Raw genomic sequence first — 23723 nt, 5'->3', positions numbered from 1 at the left:
CATTTTCGATAGGAGTGCTGGCTGCTGTACGAGATGGCTGAAAGTAAAGGATAATAAAAGTACTAGGACACGGCCAGCACCTACCGCGTTATTTTTTAAATTACTGTGAACAGTGCTGCACAGCAGCCCACGCTGCTGTACAATAGGTCTGAAAAACATTGGACTATCACGAATATGAGTGCTATTTGGCTGTAAGCTTTTTTGTGGTTGATGGGAAGGCAGCAACACAGCAGGCGGCAGGAGGGTGGGAGGAGCAAGCAACACAGTGAGAGGACAAGCAACATAAGGGGGGGCGGGGGAAGGAAGGAGCAGCAACACAATAGACAGAGGGAGGAAGATGATGCGCCAAGTAACAAAAGCAGGGAACGGAGGTTGGTGCAAGATGGAAGGAGGGATTATCTAGCAAAATCACATTGGGGCGTTTGTTGGGGGGGACAGACTGCAAACACATACACTCTTACAGAGTGCATGAAGAAAAGTACCTGTAGAAATGTGCGGCCAGTGGTAGGACACAGGCGGCAGAGAAGAAGCTGTATTTGGTCCATGATCCATAACAGGGACAACCACTGGAAGCCCCAGGAGGCACTGACCAATAAGAAGCAAGGACAACAGCTACGTCGAAACCAACCCATGGTAAGTAATGGGTGGGTTCTAAGCCCGTATTGAGCTTACTATACAAAAGATTTTGCAGACAGTGCATGCAGTCTTAGACAAAACCTAAAAATCATTCGCCATGACCCCAAAATCTGGCATGAAAAAGGGATCTTTACTTAACACTTCCATCTTCTGCATACATTCTCTCGCTGAGCATAGCTTACTCTGCCATACGCATGGTTGTTTTTCTTTTTGGGGGGGAAATGCCCACAACTCATTTACAATCGAAACTCCTCTATAAATCCCACCAGACATTTGCATGCATCATATACATCCACTACCCCAACTATTACCACAAATATCTCCTATTTAATCGATTAAAAAGATACTTGAGAGATTGCATACAATGGTGCTTTGCCACAGAAGACTAACCACTAACTTTTGGTTACCAGTGCAGTGTGCTGCCTAGCATATCGCGTTACAATCCTTTTTAAGTGCTATACAAATGCAATTGAAACTGCCACTATACAGGAAAACAATATAAGTAGTGCGACTGACGTAGGCTTCTAAAGCAACATGTGCAGTACAAAATTCTACTGCTTGGCTTGTGCAGGGCTGTGACAAATCAGACCTGAATATAACAATATACACAAGACATACTACATTTCTTTGTGTGTCCAAATAAAATCAGAATGAGTTGTGACACTCGTTCAGAGTGAGGCACAAAAAAAAAAAAAAAAAACTAGAAGTCCAGTGCACAGATGATTGTATAGGCAAAAGGTAAGTAGAATGTTTTGCCTCGCTCTAAGTCTTACCACGATAATTTTGATAGCAGTTCCTTGACTGGTTAATATTTGGAAAGCGGGCATCAAACGGTGCAGTTTTGAAGTTCTCAATCTTGGTCAAAATGTCATCTGCCATGTTTCACCTAAAACTGAACGGTATATATTAGTCACTAGAAATCATAACAGTGCATCAAAAGGCGTCCATGTGAAAAAAGAATTGAGGACATTTAGAAATCTACTGTTCATTACAATCAAATAAGGGTGACATTGCATTCAAAAGGTTTACAAATACACATCAAGCCCTAAGAAAAACATTTCCTCTTTGTCGATAGTCAATATGCAATTTGAGAGTGAATTGCCTTGCATAAAACAAGCTAGCATTTGTAAAACTCTAAACTTGTGGAATCAGTTATTAAAAACACAATACCAGTGCTATATAATAATCAGTGTTGATATATAAAGTTGGCCTGGCCGGTGAACTTCGTTCAGACAGCGGAGTGCAGAAAATTCTGCTTCGTGGTGAGCAGTGGAGTTTTTCTCCCGCTCGCAAAGGGTTTGTTCGAGAGTGCGAGCTGCCGCTCAGGTAGAATTTCTACCCGAGCGGCAGGAATACCAGCACAAACTGCAGTTCGCACTGCACTCCGCCACTCGAAGAACTTCATGGAGTTTTTTTTGTATCTTCGCTGAGTTCCGCGTAGCAAAAGTCCGAGAACTACGTCCAGCCTAATGTAAAGGATCAAATCAACAAGCAGTGAACTCCAGTTGGAGAAAATGCCCCCAAAAAAAGATAAGACACAGATGATGGATTGAATGCAGAGCAAACCAAACATTCACCCTCAGTCAAAAGAGCTGGGTTAAACCATAGTTTTTTTTGCTCACTATGCCATCCCAGTTTAAACTCAGCCATAAGCAACAGTTCAGCCTGAACTGTCAAGCCAGGTCCTCCCTAGACTGGAAACAAGCATTTCAATTGTCTGAGCCAAAGACCCGGGGCCCTGTTTGCATTCCTGGTGACCTTTTCCTTCTGGTTTCCGGCACCAACTCCCCCCCCCCCCCCCGCCCGATTTGAACAATGCAGTTATATTTTTGTCTCTCCATCCTGCAGACACTCCCCTGCTAGGGAGGGAACAAAATCGTGTCTGTCTGCAGACGACACCCTGCTAAGTGTCTAAAACTCCAGGGATCTTCAGTTGTTAAATCGGTTTAAAGATGTTTGCGATTTGCAAGGCCTTGAAATCCATACGTCAGACTAAATAAATGGTGATAAACCCCCATAAGTCCGATAGGGGGAGGCCTACCTTGGGTAGGGTTTTGCTTGAGAGGGTGAACATCTTCATATATTTGGGCATAATATCAGCATGTCAAGGAAACCACATGCGACTAAGATGTCCTTGAAGCATAATTGAATAGTTGGTGCACTTATGAAGGATCATCACCCATTGCACTTAACTATTTGCAGCCGCCCTACAGATTTACGATTCTAAAGCTTTAAGTTCTGCCTCTATGGGGCCGAACTGTGGGGGAGGCCGGTTGCCAAAAATAGATTACCTGTCTAGATCCGAAATCAAATATCGGAGGAGCTTTGTGCTTTTGCCCCCTGCCCCACGCATACTCCACTCTAACCTCTTAAGCTGGACATGGGCAGGAAATCTGTTACACCCACTGTTACTTTGGAGGCAAATTAGGACCACACCATAATTGCTCCCCTATGCAAATGCTTTAATAGAAGCCTGCATTCTGGAAAACTCCAAAAGGATAGCCTGGATAAGTAAAGTGAAGAGATTGCTCGATGACAATGGGCTGCAGGAAATGTGGGATAACACTGCACCTACTTTTCTCCGCTCTGAAGACCTTGTGGAAACACGGTATTGGGAAGGGGCAACAAGCTGAGCTCCTTCGTAACACATCTTGTGGGTAGTTTACAAGAGTGTTTCTGGATTTTAAATCGGTTAGTATCCTGGAAAACTATCTAGATATAATCCAGGTACCAAATGATAGAAATCTTTATTTCAGGACTGGGATGCTTTATTTGAACACCTTTAATAGCCATTGGCATCATAATTTGTTGCCAACTCGGTTATGTTGTGGCTGCAATGCGGCTATTGAATATGTTGACCATGTAGTGTTTGCTTGCCCAGCATATACACTCCTACGAGCTAAGTGGATAAAACCAATTTGTAGACAGTTGGGAACACGCAATTTTGAAATAGGTTTGCGAATTTTAAGATCACATGCTAAAACCTTATTTTTGGAGCCATTGCCAAATTCTTATGGCACACGTGGAGCCTTAGGAGGAAAGTGCAAATGTCTGAATGTATTAATTTTATATTACAAAATATATATATATATATATATATATACATATATACACACACACACATACATACACACACATACAGCACTCTGACTACAGCTGCCAGTGATTTGGCATGGTCAGCTGACTTTTCCTTGCTTAGGGGAGGACCGCAGGAGGACAAAGGGAGGAGTTTGGCAACGTTTCCTGTTTGCTACAGCATCTGAAGAAGGCTTGAAATGCCGAAATGCATTACGCTTTGAATCCTGTTATTAAAGTTTCCTCCAACAGTTCCCCACAGTGGCCTCTGATCTCTTACAATTAAGCGGTCCATTGGAAACAATTTTATGCGCTTGTCAGCAGCGCAAAGGGGCCCCACTCTCCAAGTGTGTTGCGGTCTTTGCTGACACGAGTGGCAACGCTTTTGATAAAATCCCCGAGGTATCGGCTGACCGCAGGACAGCCGTTTACAACAGCGTGGGCAAGTGGCTACTGCCAGGAGCAGCTCATCATTGAGAGAAGGTGGGATCACTAAAATCCACGCTTTCAGCCCTACCCGACATTGGAGTATTCAGGCAGAGTGTTGGGAACCTGAGGAGGTACTGGACAATCAATACAGCGCAACCAACAGTCACATTATTCCCTCACTTTTGCCAGGTATTACAGCGTGCACCAAGCAATAACTTCGCCAATGCACTTACCACTCAGGTGCATGATGGGAGTTGTGGTCTACAGCACTCTGACTACAGCTGCCAGTGATTTGGCGTGGTCAGCTGACTTTTCCTTGCTTAGGGGAGGACCGCAGGAGGATAAAAGGAGGAGTTTGGCAGCGTTTCCTGTTTGCTACAGCGTCTGAAGAAGGCTTGAAATGCCGAAATGCATTACGCTTTGCATCCTGTTATCAAAGTTTCCTCCAACAGTTCCCCGCAGTAGCCTCTGATCTCTTACAATTAAGCGGTCCATTGGAAACATACACACACACATATATATATATATATATACACACACACACACACACATTTTCTCTCACCGATCTCCGGTACCATCGGACTAGCTGTCGGCGGGCGGTCCGAGCCGGGACACCGGAAGTCCCCGCAATACTTTCCACAGTCTCCTCAATTCACAGGACAGACAACTCGGACACCTTTCAAGTGCAAGTGAAAATCTCCATTTACTGGCACTAACACGTTTCGGCGATTAAGCCTTGATCACGTGATCAAGGCGTAATCGCCGAAACGCGTTGTTAGTGCCATTAAATGGAGATTTTCACTTGCACTTGAAAGGTGTCCGAGTTGTCTGTCCTGTGAATTGAGGAGACTGGATATATAAATAAAACATACTGGCAGTTGTCAGTGGGTAGTTATAGTTTGTTTCCATGGCAAAAGTGTTTTGCGAATAACTTCAGCGCCGCTTGGCGAACCTTTCAGGATCATCCGTCAAGCCTGTGCTTAAAAGCATGTTTTCCCCATGTTAAGTCCTAAAGACCTTTAGATACGGCTACAGTCTTAACTGCTCAACAGAATTACACCAAATTTGGCAGGAGGGTAGATGTAGGTCCAAGGAACTGCCATGTTGAGATTTAGTATAAATCCGTTCAGTAGTTGGAGTTATTGAAAGGTTTTTTCAGATATACAACTGAAAACACTGTGGATCCGTTTGGCTGCCAACACTTCAAACCAGGAAGCGTTGGCAGCCATCTTGTGACCGGATAAAACATTAAAAATAAAGAAGGGGACAGGGTAGAACCACCCCGACCCCTAGGGCTCCTGGGGGAGAGGGGAGTGGGTAGTGAGTGTGCGTGGTATCCCACAAGACCGCAAAATAATTTTTCAAAATGTTCCGAGGGAGTCACGCTGGCTGTGGGAATCCCAACAAAACAACCCCCACCGCCCCCCCCCCCCCCGGAATCGCGGGCCCCCGTGCTCAGTTATTAATAGGTCCTCAGGTGGGCCAGGTCCTGGGGGGCATTAGCCAAAAAAGCAGGGGGGCACACAAGCCCCTCTCTCCTGGGGCTTAAGCCCCGGGAACACCACCTCCCTGGGGCATACTTTTATTGCCTGTTCAGCAACCCCTGTGCCCTGGGGACCGCCATCTTACCAGGGCAAAATAAAACATTAATGCAAGTGGAGGCTGGGCGCACCCCTCCACCCCTGCACACAGACACCTCTCCGGGGCTAAAGTGATATGTATAGGGAGAGGTACCATGGGGCACCACTACAGCTAGGGGACCGCCACCTCCTATAAACAACACTTTGAATGCTCCTGCAATGTACTGGGGCTCACACCCCGGGACAATACTGTTTGCTATGGCTTGGCGCCATAGTAAACACCACTCTGCTTCGAGAAAGCGAGAGCATGTAAAATGCTCTTGCTTATTCAATGTGGAGCAGAACTGCTTTTGGACAGAGGGAGCTGCATGTTAGCAGCTCCCTCTGTCCAAAAGAGAGAACAGATCCCGCAGGATGCAGGGAGCCGCAGGGGCCTTCAGGCTCCCCCGCAAGGACCAGGTCACCCAGCAATGTGACCAGGCCCTTGGGGGAGCCCTTAGAAAAGAAAAAGGGCAGCAATTCGCGAGAGGTCCAGGCCCCTTTCTGCACCACTGTGTAAACGCACTTCATGGCGCGCTGCTGACTGGGGGATAAAGTCCCCTTGGCTGCGGAGGGTCGCTAGGAGCCAACAATACCTCCAGTAAGCTCCGTACAGAGGGATTGCTGAGAGGTGGTCTGAGGCCACACACCCTTTCTCCACCACTCTGCAAACGTGTCTCTCGGCACACTGTTGGTGGGGGGTGAGGGAGGGGAAGGCTGGGGGATGACGTCCCCTTGCCTTTTGAGGGCCTCAGGACTAAAGTACATACCCATACAGCCAATTACAACGCTACTTGCTCACAGTCACATACAAATACTAACATGTACTCACTCACCTATACAGTCAGTGACAAGTACACTCAACCCATACAGCCACACTCACATTTCACTTCCTATTAGTCACTCATATAATCCATTGCTCACCTATAATGTCTTTCAGATACACTGTTGCTCATCAATGTTCACTCACCAATACAGCCCCTCACACACTCGCTAACCCATATAGCTACTGACACCCACTCACACATCCATACAGGCAGTCACACACCCCCTCATACGCCCCACAGAGACACCCTCAGAGGTATTCAGACAACCAATCGTTCACCCAAACAGCCACCGATGTACCCACTCACACATTCATACAGCCACTTAAGACACCAACTAACCGACTGATAGACATTCACACAACCCAGTCACTCACCCATACAACCATACTCAGAGACACCTAATCATTCACTTATACAGCCAGTCATGCACCTATTGAATCCTCCATACAGGTACTCATACTCAGTGATTCACCAATACACCTTGGTATATATATTTAACACTCAACCTTTAATAACACCCACAGGATGATGTCATGAGTAAGGTCATTTGAGATGTCATGGGTGATGTCATTTGAGATGTCAGTGATGTCACAGGCCAGGTCATGGGTGATGTAATATGTGAGGTCAGTTAGCTTAACTAACTAGAACTGTTGAATTTCACTGGTTTTGTACGAGTGAAACCTGAGCCCAACTATAACGTTCCTGTAACCCTTGGTTTTTTCAGTGGAATAAATATACATCCATCTTCCTGCTGATTGTTTCACATTATTCCTTCTCCGTCATAGCTGGTATTTTAGAGCGGTTTTTATTGTGTTGCACTGAAGAATCCAACTAACTGTGGCATGAGTTTGACAATTCGATGCACTTTGAGTGATGTATGTTTTATTTATTTATTTTGCTCCTTGTCGGGTAGGACTTCAAAGATTGTGTGGCAGAAATAAAGTTGTTAAAATGGAAAAATAAAACGATTAATGAAAATAAGTTTAACTGTACAAAGCTTCCAAAATACAATTGCCCAGAAGAATCTGCATTGTCGAATTAGAGTGGTCAGACGTCCATAGAATGAAAGATGGAGGCTTAGTTAATGAATAGATTAGAGCCACTGTGTCTAATTTTGAAAGAGTAAAAAAAGTGTTACAACTAGCTGTATGGAGCTGAGATATCAAGGTGAACATTAACAACCGGGCAAATTGTGGAATAAATCGAAGTGTAAATATTAGTGTTTCTCGGAGTAATCATTTTGAACAAGTAGGCAATAGATTCTTCAAGGATTACCCCCACACCCTCCAATTCCTAGCACATTTCATGACCTGGTCTCTGTGCGAATTGTATCATGGAGCATAATCTGGGTATACCATAGGGGCTCTATATGCACAATCCAGAAATATATGCACCAGAATTCCTGTCCTGGAAACAAATCCTAGGTGCCCATTCCCATCCCTCAATTATTAAAGGCTTTGCGGCTCAGGCACTTCTGGGCATTCCTTCTTCAATGGGGCGCACCTCGGATGAACTTGCTATTCCTATTATAGCTAAACATAGAAGTTGCTCACAGTTGTGCTACCTTTTACCTTTCAGTGCTCAGTTAAATCCAAGGAAAGACTAAAGACAACTTCATAATTTGAATTTATATTTTCAATTATGAAAATTACTTTTTTTTACTAGATGTTTGAAGGAAAAAAAAATCAATTTTAAAGGAGAAAATGCCAAATGTAGCAGTGCTGCTGGGTGGAGATTCGTATGCCAGAGAGATACAATACAACACCAAAGAACACATTGGAAGGATACAGAGCTTCTAAACGCTGTTTATTCTTCAAATATAAACTACTCACGTGGCACCCTGTTATGCGAAAGGGTATACCTTGATTTGGTCAGCAGCTTCAAGAACAACATTGTGGCAAATAATATTCAAAGGAAAAAAACATGGGGTTGAATGAGGTTCTTACTTTGGAAGGTGCGGATTGCGCCCCTATAGTTGGTAAAGTGAATATTCGGGCCACTGGGTATCCCACACAAAAGGTATGACACTGGCCCTAGATTTGGAAAGAATCTTGATCACTAAGGCGCTAGAATAGATGAAGTAAGGCTGTGGACATTACCGCATTCTACCTAGTCTACAAGTACTATTCCAATAGACAGCTATATACTTTCAGAGCAATACGTTAGATCAAGAGGCGGTAATAGGTTACTACATACCAAGCGGATCGGAAGTCAATCTTACCCAAGTCTTCATCTTCCCCTCACTTCCCGCCCCCTAACCCCATTCATGGTTGGAAATGCTTCTTAAGTAATGTGAGATCCTTGCCTAGGCATGCCTATGACCTATGGCAGTGTTTCCTAAACTGGAGTCCGTGGACCCCCAGTGGTCCGTGACACATTCCCAGGGGGTCCTCAGGCAGCGTTTTAAACGCACTGCAAAGTTCCTTGTAGAATTAGCCGTTTTCGAACAATCAGTGTTAAGATAACACCAGTGAATAATGTACCTGCTGGAGAGAGATGAGAGTTTTGTCCAGTGGCAGGTTTGACTTATCTAATGTAGCCCAGAGGGTTAATATGCCTGCTGCAAAGAACGCGTACCATGCATTTTAAAAAACAGTATTTTATGTGCATACCTCAGTGGGTTACTGCTTTTTTTACAGATATTCTTGTGTTACTCTGCAGCTCATAAGAGACAAATCATAATCTAGCACAGTGACCAATTAGTAACTTATGTTTTTCCCAGTCTTTCATTATCCTGATGCTGCTATAGGGGTTTATTTGGGTGTAAATAGATTTTTATTGTTAAAGTCAATGCTAACTACTGCGTTATGTTCTGAATCCTGGGTTTGTGCTTTTCCAGACCAAGCACTCTTTAAAAATGCCTATCAGTATGGATGACATGCCAATCCTACACCTTTTAGTCCCCCTTGCCTTATGTAACATTTTCTCTACACTGATTTACACGTACGATTCATTGTCTTTGTATGTGTGTGATGTAAAGTGCTCTTACATCCTACACTATGAGAGGTGCTATAAAACAAATGAAATACATGTTACAGATGTGCTATAAAGAAATGAGAGGCACTGTTGAAGGGTGATAATAAGGGAATCATTGAAGAACCCCAACAAAGACGGTTGTATCCTGGTGCATAGTAAGGTCATCATTTACTAGTCTTTAAAAGCTAATACAATTCAATATATAATGATAAACCTGTTGTAGAATGCACCATTGTATCCTAAATTTTCTTGAGGGCGGAGAGCCTCCCAAAGCCACCTTTGTAGTGGTCAGGCTCACTAACTGTACCTGGTGTGCACTGTATGGTGACTGGTCTGAACACATTTGCCAGGGCTGCTTTGGGTTTCCACTCTAGCCCTGGCAGGAAGGAGCAGGAGCCTTGTACTGCGAAATGAAACTAACCATTTAAAAGTTAATCCCGGAGATGCAGCACCAACCTTGCCATTACATTTTTCAGTTTTTGGCAAACTCTTTCAATATAAAATACTAAAATCCTTCGAGTGTTTGTTTTGTGTGCACATGTGTTTATGTTTTTCGAATTACTCTTTTAATGTTAGAAATGTAAATCATACAAATTGCTGGGGTCCCCGGCTTCCAGTGGTGAGTCAATGGGGGTCCTCAGGAGTCAAAAGTTTGGGAACCGCTGACCTATTGGATTTGATTTCTGAGAAATCCACGGATTTCTCACCAAGACTCGTCTCAAACAGGCCTCCTCTCCCTCTATTGCCCTGGCTCTCCCTGAGAACTACCACATTTTAAGGTTGGACTGGGAGGTTAGATGAGGCGGAGGCATCGCTATTATCTATAAAGAGTCCTTAACAAGCATTTACAATGCAATAGGTCTTGCAATTTCCAAACTTTGACCTATTGGCATTGTAAATGACAATGCCTTTTACTTATGTGCACTTTGTTCTATTCGTTGCTTGCAGGTTTTCAAAACACATAAAAGGCATGGTCACTTACAATGCTATTTAGCTCAAAATCTCGCAAATGCGAGACCTATTGCATTGCAAATGCTTGTTTAAAATCTTGACGTGCAATTTACTAAAGTCGAGTGGTGGCTATGTGCAAACAACTTCAATAATATTATGAAAATATGAATAAAGTCTTACTAGCAAACCCCCTTTGAAACCTACCGAATGCCATTCATTTGTTTCACAGCACTGAAAAAAATATATAATTTGAAAATAATAAAAATTAGTCTCGGCTAAAACCAAGGCATATGGAAACCAGTGTGCTAGTTCTGTGCAAATAGCACCATGGAGAGAGGTGCATTTAGGCCACAACAGAGACCTTGTTTGAATGAGCATAAGATTAGTATTTTATGCTTTGATACAGCACAGATCGGTAATTATGGTACACAGCGTGTTGTGTTTACCATTGTACTAGTCTTGCAACCTGCCTCACGCTGTCCCCTGGTCGTGAGCCCTCGCCCATGGTACTGTGACATTCCCTTGTTCAATTGTAGAACCTTGGGCGAGGGTGGCGGTTGGAGGGCAGTTGGAGGAGGACTGTTGTACTGATTAGACGCCTACTGGTGTCAGGGTTTATATTACAATAAAGACTTCAGCACTTACCTGCTACCTTACGTTTGGTCTTTACAATGTTGGCGACGAGTGCCCCTGATGGAGCGAGGTGGCAAACGCAAAATTTTGTGTACCCCTCTTGACATTAATGTCCCATAACGTTAACATTTATTAATAGTATGTTTTGTAATATTAACCAACCATAGGATAATATGCACACATTTATTTTTTTATTTATACACAGGAATACTAATTTTTGCTTGCATGTTGCAATAAAACTAGCTAATATGTATTGTCATGATGTTGTGAACTAATGATCAGCTTAGTTGTAAACAAACGCAATTTAAATGTGCTTATTGTATTAGTTTGTGCTGTGGAGTGGTCGAAAATGGAAGCATAAAACGCATTTGTGTAGCTTATATTGCTAGGTAACAACTAATGGGGAAACATTAGTATGGTGGGAGGTAAACAGAGCGGGTTTAAATTCAATAATTTACATGAATTTGTGTTTGTTTCTATAATAGTTCCAAAAGTGGCTTCTGAGGCCTAGTTAAAATGGACGCTCGGGTAAACAGTGAGCAAGAGCTGGACAGCTCAGGCGCGCCAAAACCTGCAAGTCAGAGTGAACTGCCTGCGCTCGAGGAGGTTCAAGGCTGCCTTAGCCCGGAACCTAGGATGGGTGCCAAACATGGACTCTTGAATGTTGAGGTCGTGAGAAACGGAGGCGATGTTACAACAAAAAGAAATAGTTAAGCTATGGACTGTCCTAAAACAAAGACCCTTTATTTTTCCTGCTGAACCATAGAGAAAATGATGTTGTAATGGTGAGATGATGCTCACCCACCCCGAATTTGTCCAATCAGAGTTTGAAGAAGTAGTGATAGTTACTTTTTAGATAGATTAAGTTAGGGAATTATGATATAAAAAAAACCCTGGATTTGGCTAGAAGGGGTCGCTTTTTCGATTTCTACTGGAAGTGCTGCCCGTCTGATGACCGATTCCTGGATGTAAGACTAATGATTTTTACTTGTTTGCTTTGCAGGATTGAAGGATAAGATGAGGGTGTTAATTAGGTATGTTAGGAGAGAATGAATCTGGAACTATCTGTTCTTTGCTAAACTTTAACGGAATTCTAAAATAAGCGATTCTTTTCTGAGCTCTAAATAAAATGATAATTTTTTAAATAAAGATTAAGATTTTACTGAATAAAGAATTTACTAATGCATAATATGTCAGACATAATAAAGTTTTGCTGTTAATAAAATTGGGAAAATGGAATTTTAAAAGCTGGTCTTGTGATTTTCCTACGCCTAATTTTCTTTCTAGCAGATCCATTGCCACTATGGTGGCGTGTCTGAATAATTAATTATTTAAATGAAACCATGGTAAAAAGTTTTAAATTGCAGGTGTAAATAAATAGTTAAATAGGTTTAGACGCTCCACCAAATGTTACAGCATTTCTCCATTACGATTCACCAAAAGCCTTGAAGCCACTGATGCATGATGTGTGTGTTTTAAGGTTTCAGGGAATTGGTGAGTATTGATTAGAAATGATTTTTGGAGCCGCACTGTAGCACCCAGACACCACGACGGACCTGCGTGTGTCCCCTGCACACCTCTGACTGCTTGGAGAATTTTCCTCTCTGTGGTCATATCTTCAAAGGCGTCAATAATTCTTATCCTGCGTTGCTGTACCTTCATCCGGCCATCCAGGGGTGCAAACCAATCGGACGCACCTACCTCCAGTTCTTGTGTGCCCAGTGAGATGCATGCTGTGTAAGTGGCTCCATCTTTGCGCTGTCTCTTTACTCTGACTGTCAGTGCCTCTGTCCCTCTATTCACGCATTGACTAATTTGGTTCAGCGCAAAGGGAATATAAAACTCCTACTGCGAGACCACCTCTTTTTCCGACGCTACTCTTGTTGCCTAAATTGCACGGTGCTAGAGATTCACCTCAGAATCTTATCTGTGGGTTCAGTGCAAAGGAAATATGAAAATCTTGCTCAGACGGTCTTCTCTTTCTGATGCTACTCTTATTGCCTCAGTTACACGGCGCTGGCGATTCGCCTCAGGATCTCAGAGGCCTTGTTGCGCACTTGTGAGGTCACTGGAACGCAGGAAGGTGTCTGCCATTTCCTCTTGGGCTACAAGTACCACCTAGCGGCCATTTTGAGAACATTTTTACCGACATCTTAGTTATTCTTCAGTGAAAATGATACTTTCCTTTTGTCTTCACAGTGCTCTTCAAATTTTCGCAAATCATCTTAGTGATGCACACACCGTTTCTTGCGCCTCTTCATCAGTGATACACACTTTAAATACTTCGATTTTCTTGGAAATATTTTTTTCTCATATCAAATTCACATCTGGATACTACAGTGATGCGCACATTACTTCGTACATCTCATAAACATTACTTCGTACATCTCAAACACCATTCAAAGTGCTGCTTCCTTCCAAGTAATTTTAGGGAGGTGGGGGGGGGGGGGGGGGGGGGGGATTGAGCCTTACGCTATCACTTAATACTTTACTTAATTTTCTTATTCGTCCTACGGGCAACTACTCCCCTACTATTCAACCTTCCACCTATATCTTACTCTACTATTACTATTACTATTCACCTTTGTGTCCAGTTTCATTTTCTCTTGCTTTCTAGCTCTCTTTTCTCTCCTGCATCAGGTAATGTTTGGAACCTTTCCTCTCAGCCTTTCATACCTCCAGCAGGCGATTCTTCTCTTAAATGGGAAGACTGGTGTGAATACTTTGAGGCCTACATCTCCACTTTTGAGGAGGGTGGTGAAGAGCTAACTTCAGAGAAAAAGATTTTACTGCACTGCTTGAGAGCGCAAACTATGAAAATTTACAACCACATCAATAAAAAACCCAGACCAGCAAGTCAAGGCAACGTTTATGCCAATGGGCTAGAGGATCTAACAAATTATTTTAAACCCACTGTCTGTGTATCAGTCCATAGCTTCAAATTCTTCCATTGTGAACAAAATTCGGAAGAGTCCATCAAAGACTGTCTCTGCACTTAAAATCTAGTTTTATCCTGTAGATTTGGTGAGTTGCATGATGATTTTATTCGCGACCAAAGAGTTATGCTAGCTGCCAATCTCGACATCCAGGTAAAATTGTGGGTTGAAAGCGAGGCCCCCTTCAAGAAGTCATTGACATTGTAAAAAGTGCAGAACTTACAGGAAGGTGAGCTAAGGTTGTCCTTTCGGAAGTTCAGCATAAGAACAACCCATAGTAGCCAGAGTAAAGAACTTTTAAAACACCGCTCAAAAATGAATTCCCGATTCTAGCCATAGGAAAGATTCTACTCCCAGAGCCATGTTGATTGGAAACAGGAAATGTTTTAGATGCTGAAGCAGATTCCACTTAGCTAACGATAAAACATATGCCCTGCCCTTAAGCAGAGATGTACTAAATGTTGAGTATTTTGCCATTTTGTTAAACCATGTCAAAGCAAACAAAGAAAGAAAGAACTCTAATGTAAAGATAGTTATTCCTGAAGAATATGATGAATTAGATTCTTCAGAGGATGAGGACATGATCTTTTTGTACTACTGGTTAGTGATGATGTTCTTAATGCGAAGGGCAAGAGTAAAAAAAACCTGTGTGAGCTTAATATTGGTGGGGTGGACATTTCCATTGTAGCATATTCAGGGTCACCCTATACAATCTTTAACAAGAGCGTTTGGGAGGAAAATTTTGTACCTGTGTTGGGCCGTAATCTTGCTAATCCTGACATTTCCCCTAAAACATTTAGTGGAGAATCCATTGATGTTTTGGGCTACAGGGAACTAACTTTCCTATTCAAAGACCGACACACTGTAAGCAAATTGAATGCATCTGCCATCGGTCCTTCAGTACTAGGGTGGATGGACCAGGGAAAACTAGGGATAATCCTGGGCCCCAACAGCCCAGATCCTGTACTTTCATTACAATCCATGGAGGAGTATAAAAAAATGTAATTGTTAAAAAGTTTCCCCATGTATTTTCAGAGAAGATAGGGAAATTGAAGGGATTCCATCATAGGATTGAACTAAAAAAAATAAAAATAAGATGTGGTCCCTTGCATACACAAATCCAGGAATATCCCACCAGACAGGAAGTTAAGTCTGAACTCATTAAACTACAGAAATTTGGCAATATTGAACCTGTGGAGTCTGGGGAATGGGTTGCAACCTTGGTTAGCACCCAATAAAAATACAATGGCAAAGTCAGGTTGTGTGTGGAGTTCCGAGACCTAATAAAAACGTCCTTATTGACCAGTACCCCTTACCAAGGATTAGCTAAATGTTCATTCGGTGGTTTTCCACTATTGACCTCACCGCAGCATACCATCAGGTTGCACTACACCCCGACAGCAGATGCCTTGCTACTTTACTAACACCCTTTGGGTGTTAGAAATTTAAAAGGGTTCCCTTTGGACTGGCCTCTGCTGCAGCCATGTTCCAAAGACTTTTGCACATAATATTTAAAGACAAGCACAACCTATTGATTTTTCAAGACGACATTATGGTCATGGGAGTCAGCAGGGAGGAGCACGTTGATAGTCTAAGCAGAGTGCTACGGACCTTTGAGAACTACGGTCTCACCGCTGACATTCGCAAATGCAAATTTGCTGAGACCAGGGGCACTTATTTGGGACACGAGATTTGTGTTGACGGCATTAAACCCCCCCAAAAATTTCAAGAGTTGTTATCCGCTATAAGAGAGGCTCCTTCCCCTAAAAACAAAGATGAAGTGAAAGCCTTTCTGGGATTATCTGAATTTTATACCAAATTTGTTCAAGACTTCTCTTCCAAAACCATCTCACCTAGACAGCTTGTGAAACAGGGGTGTAAATTTGTGTGGTATGAGGAAGCATTCATTAATATTAAAAAAATGACATTTGCAGTGCCCCACCTTTACAAGGTTTTAACCCTTCCTTACACAGTACAGTCACTACTGATGCCAGTGCTAGAGGTCTTGGTGCAGTCTTAAGGCAGATCGACAATATGGGCAACGAAAGGACTGTGGCATTTGCTTCACGCTCCATCACACCTACAGAGGAGAGGTACTCTGTTATAGAGTGTGAGGCTTTGGCATGCGCATGTGGTTTAGAACACTTTAGACACTACATATGGGGATTTCACATTACCGAAGAAGTTCATCACAAACCATTGGTCAAAGTCCTAACCACTAACGGTTTACAAAATGCCTCTCCCCGCCTTGCACGCATATCAGTCAGGATGATGGACTACAATTACAATATGTTCCTGGGTTCAAGAATGTGGTTGCCAACTATTTAAGCCGTTTACCCGTACCTTATAGAAGTGACTCTACCGTAGACATTGAATACTTCTGTGTGGCTAACATACTTGATGAGATACCCTGTATTTCACAACATGATTGGTTGGCGGCCTAAGTAACTGATACCATTTTGTGCCTGGTGGGAAAGTATATCACAGATGGTTGGCCAAATACAAGATTTACCCCATCACTTACGCACTTTCTGGGAGTTAAGGCACAAACTGTCGTTTGAAGGAGGCCTTATTCTCAGAAATGGCAAAGTCATACTCCTTATCTTACTCTGGCCCAAACTACTTGACATTTGCCACAAAGGGCATCTAGGTATTGGCAAAATAAAAAGTAGAGTTAAAAACTCATATTAGTGGCCGGGGTTGGACCTTGAAATAGAGAGGAGGGTAAGAAAATGACCAGCGGTGAGAACTCAGACAAGTATTAGGCCACCACTTCAACCGCTGTCTATTCCTATTATGCCATGTACCAGATTAGGTAGGGACATTTGTGGTCCCATTTCGGAAAGTGGTGAACAAGTCTTCCTTATTGTTCTGGTGGACCATTTCTCCAAGTGGCCCGAAGTAGAAATGGTACGCAGTGCTGATGCCAAAACCATCATCAAGTTCTTGAAAACATTGTTCGAGAGAATGTTTACCCAAATGCATCGTGACCCACAATTTGTTTCTGACATTTAAAAACAAAAATTTTCAATGAAAATGGCATCTCACAAAACAACCTCTGCACCACCAAGCTGGCAATGGTGCAGTAGAGAGATTCAATCGTGTCATAAAAGGGATTGTACAACTAGCTAATCATAACGAACTTTCCTGGAGGAAGGAATTAACACAACTTATGGGCTTTCCGGGTCACACCCTGTGAGTCCACCGGTTCTAGCCCATTTGTGTTGTTGAGAGTAGAACACGCATCACCAAAGACACTGTTGGGTGGTTAACTCCTAAGAAAGTGGTCTGGTCCATGGAAAAAGTCAACAGCAGTATTTCGCACACTCAAACTAGTAAGAAATATTACGATTCTAACTACGCCTGCAAACTGGTCAACATTCACATAGATGACTGGGTCAAAGTAAAAAGAAGTGGTTTTATTAAGAAAGGACTCAGATGACTGGGTCAAAGTAAAAAGAAGTGGTTTTATTAAGAAAGGACTCAGCCGTTACACTCAACCCCTTACGGTAAAGAAGATCTTTTATAATTCCGCACTCTTAAAGTGACGGGAAAGTGTGGCACTTTCCATCCTTATGCCGAGTGGATGGGACCATGGCTCTGCAGCACTCCAGTCAGGAGTGTAGGAGTACCCCCACCTCCTCTAGATCGGATTGGATTCTGGATGACGACACTAGTAAGAGTTTCAACCCTGAAGAGAGTGATGTTAGTGTAAGTTCCCCTATGAGTGTGTTCTCCCAAGACGACCTCACGAATGACACCCCCATTGAGGAAACTCGTTGTTGTTCCACTTATCCCGATCACTGACAGAGTAAGTGACACACCCCTGTCTGGAACCTCTGACATTAAACAAGATTATTCAACCCCCCATAGTTCCCATGTCGGTGGGACTATGGTCAAGGAACCTGTTATGAGCAACCATGGCAGAGAAATCATTCTACCCAAAAAGTTACAAGATTTTGTATGTGATTAACCATTTTCTCCTTGTACCCCTCTATTGCTTATTCACACCTTTAGCTTACTCCCTTCCCTTCTGCTTCATTTCATAAATTGTTGCAAATGAGATGTGTTGTGTTTACCACTGTACTAGTCTTGTGACCTGCCTGGCGTTGTCCCCTGGTCGCGAGCCCGCGCCCATGATACTGTGACGTCCCCTAGTTCCATTGTAGAACCTTGAGCGAGGGGGGCCATTGGAGGACTGTTGTACTGATTAGAAGCCTATTGGTGTCAGGGTTTAAATTACAATAAAGATTTCTGTACTTACCTGCTACCTGGTCTTTACACAGCGCCTGTTTCAGGGAGATTGTCCACTCGGAGCTCTGACCATCTGGTCTGGGTGGTTTGTTCAGGGCCACCCTTGCCAAGTGGATGTGCCCAGCGTCACCTCAGCAATAGAGGTCGACCCCCCCCCCCCCCCACCCCCCATGACGTAGTCAGGCAGACACACATGCAACACTGCCACTGAGCACACATTATACAACGCAGCCGTCTACACACATTACATACAACGCAGTCATCCAGACACCAGCAACACCCAGCACAGACACCCCAACTAAAAAGAGTACAGATGCCTCTGCAGCTTGTTAATTACTCAGGACCTCACACTGCAGGCTATTATATATAACATTCACACTACACACATGGGCAGCACAATGTGAACACAAGATGACGTACACAGAATAGAGACTGGGGAGCATACGGACACAGGGATATGCACATTATACAGGTGCACACACGTACTCCAGACAACACAAACAGATTAGGTGGCCACAAAGAAAGGCAGTACGCACAAAACAGATGTACACATACATGCACTATCTACATGCGTTCCTAACAAAGATATTAACACTACAGAGCATTGATGCGCAGACAAGGACACAAATAATGTCCAACATTACACAACAGGTGGTCAGAGGCGCTCTCAAAACTAAAAACGCACGTGTATGCATCCGTGGCTTAACGAAACCTGCATAGTACGTGGAGTCATAGAGGGATGCCCCCTCGCCCGCTCCGGACCCAGTCAGGAACTGTGTCAGGCAAGAGACTCCCTGCCACCCAGACAGAGCCAGAGGGGGCCCCCTGGAGCTCGCCAGCACTCTGCACTGCAGAGGCAGCAGGGAGCTATTGTTTTGCTACTTAGACGCATCGTCAGCACACAACGCATAAAACAAGTGCACCAGAATGAATAAAAGTTGTTCACGACCATATGTAACCAGAGAACTTGTGATATAGTTCACTCGGTTTAAGACAGAGAGCCGACACCTTGTCCCAATTACCAAGCGTGGCAGAGGTGGAACGTGCTAATAAAATGCAGACTGCATTACTGAGGAAAAATGCTCCCTTTCGGCCCGCGTGGCAAAAGAAATAAACAAGCGCGGCAGGGGTGGACCGTGTGCGAGTTTAAAATTAAGACAGCTCCTGACTTGCAGGTGTTTTTGCAGGGGGGGCGGGGGTTTGGAACAAAGCCGGACTAGCAGCGAGAGATGGAAACTGGTAGTCAGAAGAGAACACGGGACTGAAAAAACATAGTGCCTACTGACTAATAAAGCCCACTGTGTAACGCCGCAAGTGAAAGATCCAGTCCGGGTTGGCCGTCCAAGGAGGAGACAGGGCGGTAATGAAAAATCCCCCTTTTCAATCACGACCCAGCGTTTAGCATAAACGGTGACGCCAGCCAATCAAAAAGATGGGCGTGGCTTCTAGTCCACTACAGGAATTTTATTGATTACAATAAGCCTCGCAGAGCGAGGAGCGCTCCAGCGCTAGTTCTGCGAGACCTAAAAACTTCTATAATTGAGAAAAGCTCAGAAGTAAAGCTTGAGATTGGTATCTTTAAAATAAAGCTCACGCCCCAGGCAGTTGGAAAGGTGTCCTGGTGTATCATCCACCAGTGCCACTTTTAGATTTCACTACCAAATTGATGGAGCAAAACGCCATTCATGTTATCTCCTCCAAATAGTTTATGCTTTTAGGAGATTATATTCACTGCAAAAATAGTTCCAATATAAATGCTGCTCAGTTCCTTGCAGACTTGGCCTCTCTAGGACTGGAAAAACTAATACGGGCCCCACCCATTTGGCGGGCCACACACTGGATCTCATTTTGACCAACTCTCCACACATACACATACTGTTGTATGGTCTGATCACTCCTTGATTAATTTTCATATCCTGGATAGCCCCTGCGTTTAATAAATGTGCTCACAGTCTTAGGAGACAATGGCGCAAAATTACCCAGGGTACCTTCATGGTGGAATTTAAGGCCCCTGCTATTGGCGTCTGGAGATATCAAATCTAGATTAGATGAATTGCATGGACTATAAAATCAGCTATAGTTACTCGCGCCCCTCTAAAACACAAAGGCACGCAAGCAGCATGATGAGGCCTGGTCCTCACCCGAACTGCATAAAGAGAAAGCAAGGTGCAAAAAACTAGAAAAATATTGGCACCAGTCTCATAAATTAGACAAGAAGGAAACTTTTAAAAATGCACTAGCACTTTATTACAAGAATATTTAAAAAAAAGCCCGGAAAGCCTATATTGCCGTCCAATTGAGCCAAGCAGGTACTTCCACTAAACAACTTTATAAAGTCCTTCAATCCTTTACCCATCCCACCGCCTGTGCCAACACCATCCCCCTACTCAAGTACTATATGAATTTTTTCTTCAAAATGACCAGTAATGTTAACAAAATATATGATATATTAAGGTCACAGATACTCTGAAAGCCACACCCAGTTCCATCTCATCTTCCACCAGGAATGATTCGTTTTTTGGAAAGGTTATCCCTATCCAGACACATACTATGATGGAAATGCTAAAAGAGGCTAAATCCAGCTCACCCCTTGATATTTTATGAGCAACGATAGCTGCGCTGCTAGCTACGCAATTAGCCCTATCCATCTGCACAATTTTAAAACCATTTAACGAAAGATATCTTCCTTGCGTATGGAAAACAGCACAGATACTTTCTATCTGCAAAAAGGGTGGCCTCCCGCCATCCGATCTGTTGAATTATCGACCAATTTCTCTTCACCCACTAATGAGTAAACTCCTAGAAGGAGAGATCAAAAAAATACTTATGGAACATATAGAATCCCAACGAGGCCTGGACACCCTCTCAGTCCGGTTTTGGATCCAAGCGTAGTACTGAATCTGCACAGATAGCGGTTACAGATTACATCAAGCTTTCTCTGGACAACAATCAGGCTGCAATATTGGTGCTATTAGATCCATCGGCAGCCTTCGACACTGTGCCACATCAGAGATTACTCCATAGATTGGAGGAGAGAGGAGATAGGAATCGCTGGAAATGCTTTACAGTGGTTTTCCAGTTTTTTAAGTCGGTGTACGCAGACCATTAATCTGGGTGCCTTCCGCCCATGCACGATTGAGCTCACCAAAGGAGTACCACCGGGCTCCTGCCTTAGCCCCACCCTGTTCAATGTATATGTGGCTCCCCTTGCTAAAACTGTCAAAGATTTTGGGTTTACCCCCTTTTCTTATGCAGATGACACAACTTCTATCTTTAAACAACAGTGACATTTCTACTAAAACATGCTTTATGGCAGACATTAAATGGCTTCAGATGGGACGATAGAAAATGTTCTCAAACTAAATGCAGAAAAGACAGATTATGCTTTTTGGAAATGCCCATAAGCTCTGGTCTGCAAAGTAGTGGCAAAATTGGATCAATATCTCACAATGAAAGATCAAGTAAGAGCTACCATTGATATGTTTACACACGAGGAGCCTTTTGCGGAGAGTATTTCATTTCCTCCCACTTGAGGTGCAAAAAACATTGATTCAGGTGCTAGTCATAAATCGCCTAGACTATTGTAATGCACCATTACAGGCCACAGATTAAGCTTTAATAAATAAACGTCAAGTGTTCCAGAAAACTGCAGCCCATTTGGGACAAAATATGCCACCCAGAACATCCTCATTGTCACTTCTGCGACAGTTACACTGGCTCACCATACATCAGATAATTAAATTTAGGATCTGTTGCATTGTATATAAAGCACTAAATGACAAAGATCTTAGCTATTTAACAGAAAAACTCCTCTCTGCAGATCCTTATGCTCAGGAGACAAATCTCTCATAACCGCCCGCTTTAGGAAGTCTTGCCCTGGTGGAAAAAACCTTTTCCTATTTGGCTCCCTAACATTGGAACTCTTTACCTCCATCTCTGCAAGTGCACTGATCTCCTTACTTTTAGGAAACTACTGAAAACTGATCTTATAGAGCACAGCCAAAATAGTCATATAAAAATTGGGAAAACCAGAAAATCTATGCTTATTGACAAACACAACAGATGGTTTGATGTAGATTATATGGCCCATAAACAACAAAGTTATATTGTAGATGCAGGGATGTGGAATTCCTATAGCCCGACGCTCAGGACACATTGTTTGGGGTCAAAGGCAACAAGTTTTCATGTGTATTTTGTCTTTGGGACAAGTAGGCCCAAACCCCTGAAGCACAAACCCTTTGGCTGCTAGTTTGCAGTAACACATTATGGATCAGGGAAGGGCACTGTCTGCAGTTAAGGTAATATTTTTGTCCATATGTTAATGCTGTTTAAACTTGTATCTATGGTTCATTAACCCCTTCGACGCGCATGACAAAGCCAGCTCGTCATGGGCGTTACCTGCGCTACGCGCACAACGAGCTGACTTGGTCACGTAACGCGCGATTTTCAAAATCGCAGCGGGAAAACCGCTAGCGCGTATGCGGTTAATTGAAAGCCTTTATTAGGGTGAGCGCTCTAAGTAAATGTTGTAAGCTCTGACTGCACTACGGACAGTGGTTAAAGTATAAAAATATGTACACACATTTTCAAAGTTTAGCAATATGAGGCTATGTATAATGCTCCCACAATGCGCTCTGATTTGATGGAAATATTTGCAGAAGCTTGAAAGCAAGAGTAATGAATCTTTGCTTTCAAAATAAAATGTTCATTAAAAAACATGAAAGCAGGCACATCAACACTTCGTAAACCACTGTAAAATGTAGGTACCATTTCTTTGCATCATCATTTACAAACGTGTTGATGCATGCTAGTAATTCCCAAAATTATGTATAATGGAAAAATCAGTGTAATCAGTTGCAATAAGATTATGGGAAACAAAAAGAAACCAGCATTGGCAAAGCCATTAGGTCTGAAATTGGTGGTCAACTTTTTAGTTTTGTCAACGTGTGACTTGTTTTGGTATGGTTTTGTAAACCCTTATTGGTGTGGGAGCTGCCAGACCTTCACCATTATAACAAACATTGGCAAAAGCAAAGGTTTTTTTTGTCTCAAAGCACACACTGCATCTTACTGGCTCTGAACAAAACGACTGTATACCGATATGCTCCTTGTGAAATAGCAGAATATGGTCACTCACAGTGAAGCCAGACGATACACAGAGGCAGAATTTTAATAAACTCAAACGGTCAATACCAGACCAAATCAGGAGGACAATTATTAAAGAAAGTCTCAAAAGTGCACCCATGGTATATGTCCTTGGGGAGACAACCTTTACAACGCACCTTTTACTACGCAGTGCCATTACGACGCAACTTTTACAACGCAAACCATTACAACGCATTGCGCTGGGGGGCGCTCTAGGATAGGGAATAGGTTTAATTTACTAT

At 43.1% G+C, this 23723-nt stretch overlaps 1 protein-coding gene across 2 annotated transcripts in view; it reads right to left on the bottom strand.

The window, feature by feature from the left end:
- Window positions 1-23723, bottom strand: part of COX6B1 (cytochrome c oxidase subunit 6B1) — a 158100-nt gene that overhangs the window by 127426 nt on the left and 6951 nt on the right. For both annotated transcript variants that reach the window (XM_078655315.1, XM_078655316.1), the window contains exon 2: window positions 1410-1528. In XM_078655315.1, coding sequence (XP_078511441.1) covers window positions 1410-1515 — 106 coding nt within the window. In that variant the 5' untranslated portion in view covers window positions 1516-1528. The remainder of the gene's footprint in view (window positions 1-1409; window positions 1529-23723) is intronic.

The sequence above is a fragment of the Lissotriton helveticus genome, chromosome 7, assembly GCF_964261635.1.
Source record: "Lissotriton helveticus chromosome 7, aLisHel1.1, whole genome shotgun sequence".
Taxonomy (NCBI): Eukaryota; Metazoa; Chordata; class Amphibia; order Caudata; family Salamandridae; genus Lissotriton; species Lissotriton helveticus.
This window is presented reverse-complemented; position numbering and strand designations above follow the sequence as displayed.